At 35.2% G+C, this 6,484-nt stretch overlaps 1 protein-coding gene across 2 annotated transcripts; it reads left to right on the top strand.

Moving 5' to 3' along the window:
* On the top strand, positions 220-6,050 carry LOC109350061 (50S ribosomal protein L13-like). 2 transcript variants are annotated; one of them, XM_019591187.1, is made up of 6 exons: positions 220-336; positions 459-521; positions 871-942; positions 1,541-1,707; positions 2,100-2,211; positions 5,552-6,050. In XM_019591187.1, the coding sequence occupies exons 2-6, from the start codon at positions 492-494 to the stop codon at positions 5,771-5,773; spliced, it is 603 nt and encodes a 200-aa protein (XP_019446732.1). In that variant the 5' UTR covers positions 220-336; positions 459-491; the 3' UTR covers positions 5,774-6,050. The 2 variants fall into 2 exon arrangements, with proteins under 2 accessions (XP_019446732.1, XP_019446730.1); XM_019591185.1 differs by lacking the exons at positions 220-336; positions 459-521 and having other exon boundaries at positions 835-942.

Below are 6,484 nucleotides of genomic sequence, written 5' to 3'. Positions count from 1 at the left end.
GTGTATACAACTCTGGCAACAATGATATAATTTAATAAATTTACTCAGAATATAGGGATTGTTAATTTAATGACGGAAGTTAAAAATGTTAAGAGGCGAAGTCTTCGTAATCCTGATATTTCTGGGGTATTGGATTGAGGCCCAATGATATAGTGAAAATGAACACGGACCGATTAGAATTCCAACACTAGCCCAACCCAGAAGAACTGTGCCTAAAGTGATTTTACGTTTTTCCTCAGTCGAAAGAGAAGGGTTTGGGTTTAAGTCAGTGGCTCACTGTTTCCGAATCATATATTTGCATTGCTTTGTCGGCTCTCACCCTACTCCTTCATCTGGGTACCACTCTCTCTCTGTAGCTATGTTCCTTGCATTTTCAATCTTGTAATTTTATAACGTTCATAACTAAAGTGTTCCAATTATCTATTTATTTATTAATTTTTTGTTGGGTTTGTGAATAGTGTTGTAGATCGAACGAAGAAAGTTAGGCGAAAATGAAGATGGTGAATTCTTTCGACATGAAGGTAATTTTGAAGTCCTGTGTAGTCATTTAGGTTGTCTAAAACTTTGTATGCTGAGAATGCATGCCAGGTGTTTGTGGAAAGGGCTATAGTTTCGAAGTTATTTTCTTTTTCTGGTGAATTAGGATCCTTGTGGTTAAATTGTGGCATGACTGATTGAGTTTATTTTTAGATAAATTAATTGCTTATTTTTCTAAAAACTCTTTCAGCTATTTTTTCCCTCATAAGGCTGTTTTGAACATAAATAATGTAATTGAAATACATGTGAGTGGTTTCATCTGAGTCATTATTTGAAGTCAGTTCCAAGGTTGGTTTTATGTCTGATCGTGTCCTTTATGATTTATCTTCTCAGAGAGCCGCCGCTGGACTAAGACGGATTAATCTTGATGGTCTCCGATGGCAGGTTTTTGATGCCAAGGGCCAGGTCAGCATGGATTTTTCCTGGTTCTTTCTTGTACAACTGATAGTGAGTATGTGTCCTTAACATGAAGTCTTTCCTGTTGAACTTAAAAGATGTGCCATAGTTTCAGCTTGTGATTGGTTAGTTATTTGCTGCACAAATTTTTTGGCATTTCGAGAAAGAATAAAATGTGAGATATTAGGTTAGTGAAATGCTTCACAACCTAATATGAATGGAATTTGAATATCAAACCCTGTGGAGAGCTATCAAACACAATAAGTCTTGCAAGTTCATGGGCATTTCATTTGGGAAGCATTCAGAATGTATGTCGACCGTTTGCAATATCTAGTTATTAAGTTAGCTAAGAAGGGTCCGTATAATATAATATTTAATTATCCCCCTGAATTTATTGCCATGACGTGGTACATACATGTGGAGCATTTTTGGAACAAAGTATTGCTTATTGGGTGAATTAGTTATAAGAAAGTGCTAATTTAGATGATACATAAAGTTTTCCAAGCTTCTGACATCTTATGCACTTTTAATGTCTGATCAAATACAGGACAATTTGCATATTTGAAGTAATGAGATCAATTTGTTAATACATATTCTCCCTGTATAGATTCTTGGCAGGTTAGCATCTCAAATTGCTACTGTAGTTCAAGGAAAGGATAAGCCAACTTATACACCTAATCGTGATGATGGAGATATGTGCGTTGTGCTTAATGCAAAGGATATCTGTGTGAGTGGGAGAAAACTTACAGACAAGGTCTACTACTGGCACACAGGGCAAGTGCTTTGCATTTAGTACTTAGCTATAGCTGAGGAAATTTTAATTTTGGGCTTTATGGAAAAATCAAATAATTTTATTTTGATTTGGATGCCTATCTTTTAAGGAATTCTGTCACCAATAATATTATCAATAAAAAAACTTTGGTGAAGTTCTTCAGTATCTTGTAATGGTATTTTCCAATTAAAACGTAACATGTGTCTGACCTTTCCATTACCTCATTAATGAGCCGTAGGAAAATAATACACATTCTGTTTTTAATTAGTGATTACTACCACAAATACCTGTAAAACTTTACCTAAATATTTTCATCACTGTTTATTTTATTGGGTTTCTTATACCTATAAACCATAATATTTGACATTTTTATGACATAAGTTTTGACATATAGGTATATAGGCCACCTCAAGAAAAGGACTCTACAGGATCAGATGGCCAAAGACCCCACAGATGTCATTCGCAAAGCTGTTCTGCGCATGCTTCCTAGAAACAAACTGCGTGATGTAAGTGCTACATGGACCAATATTTTTTGGTATTTTGAACTATGAAATTTAATTATTAGTGTCCATACTAGTTTTTGTACATTTTTGGTTTGAATATTGCAAGAGTATAATCCCTTTGGAGACAAACAAAATTTCCAGATTGATTCCTACTGTTGGAATAAGTGAATCACAGACAGTTTTTTATTTTGAGGTAGCCTGTAGCCCCCATAGCTTTTCACTACAAGCAACAATATAAATTGATTTTAACAAGTGGAATCCATATTTTAAAAAATATCACTACAAATATACTTCCTAGATTATCATACTTACAGTACCCAAACAAACTTGTTTTCACTTGAGATGCTATAGACCCCGTAATCATTTGGATTTTTGAGCCAAAATGCAATTGTCCCAAAATAATTTAACGAAATAATGAGGACTGAGTATTCTACCATGCTTTGTACCCCTAAACCAATCACAAGCCTTTTAGCAATAATCCTTATCTCCCCGAACAATCCCTATTTTTCAAAATTGTAGATAGTATCAGCTATCTGAGAATGTGACAAGAATTATTTATCTGATAGCCTCCAGACTATTTTTTATTATGGATACTAAATGGCAGTCTTTTTAACAACTCAATTGAACTTTCTGTTGTTATACACGTTATAAATTTGACAATCTGAGATCCACTCTCAGCAATCAATATCAAATTATCAATAAATCAGGATAACTTGGTCTAATTTTTCTTAAGGTACTTCACCAAAACTTTCACCATTTCATCTTAAATGATGTAATGATAAAGTACATATCAACATTATTTATTAAGTTAGCGGGCAAAAGATCGAAGTAACCACATGGGAGGGAATTTTGAGGATATGGCCGTTTTAAATGGGGGTTATGGCCCTGGGGAAGTAAATGTGGAAGATTAAACTATCCTGAACTTTTCTTTGACTTTCAGTTTCACAATAGCCAATTACCGTTTTATAAAGTAGAACTGTCCCATCACATAAAAGAGTGTGACTCAAATCAATTTTACTAATAAGAAAATCAAATAGAAAGTTTTGCGTGCTTTGAATGGCATACTTGGAGAGAGTATGACTACCCAATATTGGGTTTTCGTTATGCATATGAGGGTTAAGAGGAGAGTGAAGTGTGAAGAGTAAAGACCAAGAAAGGGTTCCAAGGATCAAAGTAGTGGCAATTAAAGTGTGGAAAGCAAAGGAGCTTCTATTGAACCCTTTTATCGTAGAGTTTGGGGTTCAAGGTAAAAGAAGTTTTGAAGAGGATGGATAATAGCAAAGCATTTGGATCAAATAATATACCTATTGAGTTTTGGAAGGTCCAGGAGAGCCTTTCAAGTCGTTGTTTATAAAACTCAGGAGCCATACTATGAACTACGTAGTTGATTGCACATGATATTGGTGCGATAGCATAGTCGCGGAGGTTGTCAGCCACTTCCCGTGACGAAACGGTGGATACCAGTGTAGTTGGCTGTTGTGGGCCAATTCACGCTGCAGTCGGAGTCCTAAGTTCAAATTAGAAATGTCCTTTTTGCCCCCTTTTTTTTAATTACGAGCATTGGTTTTTTAGGGTTTTTGAATAAATTACTTATCCCCTCTTTTAATGCATGTGATGCTGCCCGTTTATAAAAACATGAAAATTTAGCAGCAACAGTTTTCTTTCTCTTTGCCCGTACAGAAATACTCATGCTGCATTACTCTTGTTGAAAAACTACCCTGCTGTACGTACCCACTTCTTTCTCTATACTTCCCACAATCATGGTCTCATCTGAACCTCATTGCCAATCCACTCCTAATGATGTGTTGCTGAAACCTAGTAGAAACGATATTGATGTATGGGCAAATAAAGAGGCAGTGGCGGGAAATAAAGGATTGCTTGTTGTTATGTTTTTACCACTTTAATTTGGTGTATTTTAGTGTATTTGTATGTGTAGGGTATAAATTTCTTTTATTTGGTGTATTTTAGTGTATTTGTAAGTGCAGGGTATAAATTACTTATATTTTTCCCTCAGCAGTAGCAGCCTTCCCACTACCCGCTATCCCTATATGTTGTTTTCGGAATCGGCCGCTATGCTCTGCTATCCCCAATTGACTATGATGTTATATGATGGTAATTGAGCGGAGGTTAATTAAAAGACATGTAGTTCACAAAATCAATTTGTTTTTATGTCGAGAAACCATAACACAACACCAAGGTTTAATTTTGTGCCCTCATCTTTTTACATTGGTGTTAGATGTGCTTACTGAGCATATCGAAGAGCAGGTGTTGCCATGATGAATGCTTTTCGTGGATGACGTTGTCTTAGTTGGAGACTTGAGAAAGGAAATAAACAAGAAATTAGAAATGTATAAACAAAGCCTTGGAGGCATATGCGTTTCATTTAAGATGGCTGATGTAGGTTTAGCAAGAGGCTAGTAAATCCAACCTTGGAGGTAAAAATTCATACCATAGTTCACTAAGGTTTAGGTATCTTGAGTTAATCGTATAAAATGTTAGAAAAGTAGAGAGATATGTAAACCATAGGATTCAAGTTGGGTGATTGAAATGGATTAGTTCTCCAGGTGTTATATGTGATAGAGATGTGCCCCATAAGCTTAAAGGAAAAATTTACCGCACAACTATAATAGCCTTAGGTATTGTTTGGATTGTATGTTGGCCTCTAAGATGCCAACTAGAAAATAAACTTAATATAGCAGAGATGAGAAAGGTGTGTGCTGGATAAGTGGACACAGTATACAAGATAAGATTAAGAATTAACACATTAGAGAGAAAGTTAGTGTAACACGTAATGTTGAAAAGATGGTAGAATCTCATCTTACATGGTTTGTCCATATCTGGAGGAGACATGTAGAAGCTCCACTAGGAGAGTAGATTAGTTGGAGCCTAGAAAAACTATAGGGGAAATAATCAGGGACTAAAATATCACTGGAGCCTTTTGTCTTCGTTTGATTGATGTAACTTACCCTACTTAGTCAAAATATGGCTTGGTTATTGTATAGCAAGTTTGTGGAGAGATGAAGTTCCACTATGATGAGATCAAGGCATGTGACAAGCCTTAGCAAGACTTACAGCCATTCTTATAGATGACCTATTAATGAAAATTAACTAACAGAACCTGGGGTGCAAACACAATTTATTAGCACTGAAGAAACTCTACATTTTTTACTACAACGCTTTGTTGTTCAACTTTAAGCAATTGCCGATGTGCATGCTCTTATATAGATACATTTGTCAATATTTTTCTTCTCATCTTGTCAGTCCTTGTTTCTGATCTTTTTTGTTCTGTATGTACAATTGAAGAACTGATCTTCGAAGTTGTATTTCTTGCTGATGGATGTAGGATAGGGATCGAAAATTAAGAATCTTTCCTGGCAGCGAGCACCCTTTTGTTGATCGCCCACTGGAACCTTATGTGATGCCTCCTAGAACAGTACGGGAATTGCGACCACGAGCAAGGCGGGCTATGATTAGAGAACAAAAGAAGGCAGAGCTGCAACAACAGAATAGTGGTGATGGAATGAAGAAGGGCAAAAAGAGAGAAGCATCAGAAGAGAGTGCATGATGACCTTATTTTGCCCAAGGGAAATGGTCCTGGCCTATGGGGTTATCATTTGAATGGAAAATCATCTGTTTCTGTTTGTGTTAGCAAATCCTTAAATGCCATGTTGCATTCTTTGAATCTAGTTTTTCAAGTCTGTTAGAAGCTTCTTGGCATAGTTAAGCAACCGTGTTAGATTCACAACATAGTAATTTATTGGTATATTTCAGAGGAGTAACATTTCTTTAATTTCATGGTTAAAAACTTTATGAAATGATGACAATTCCATTTCAGATCTTGATTATGCAAAAAATAAAGTCATCATTGTTATCTTAGACGTTTATTTGCAAACTACATAACCTAAAGCATGTCGTTTGTCTGGACATGCTGGTGCAGGATAACGTATAGAAGAAATGTTCTTAGATATCGTTTACGCCTAAGTTATAAACTAACTATATTGAATAATCAGAATTGTACTTATTCAGTAAAAAAGATTGTATTACAAATCTACATTATGTTATTATTAGGTCCATAACTGTTATAAATTAGATTGTTGGAATCATATTTTTAATTCTCCCCAAGATATTTACTTAAAATTAAATCGGGCTTTATGTGCTAGGAAATAATAGGTGAAAAGGATGTAAGTATAGACATTATAATAGATTTTTACACTATCTACTATTCATATTTTAATCATTAACTTTCAAATATTAATGAGTGGTAAATGATGACCTA

This window comes from Lupinus angustifolius, chromosome LG06 (genome assembly GCF_001865875.1).
Source record: "Lupinus angustifolius cultivar Tanjil chromosome LG06, LupAngTanjil_v1.0, whole genome shotgun sequence".
Classification (NCBI taxonomy): Eukaryota; Viridiplantae; Streptophyta; class Magnoliopsida; order Fabales; family Fabaceae; genus Lupinus; species Lupinus angustifolius.
Note: the sequence above shows the minus strand (reverse complement) of the source record. Positions and strands in the feature narration are given on the sequence as shown.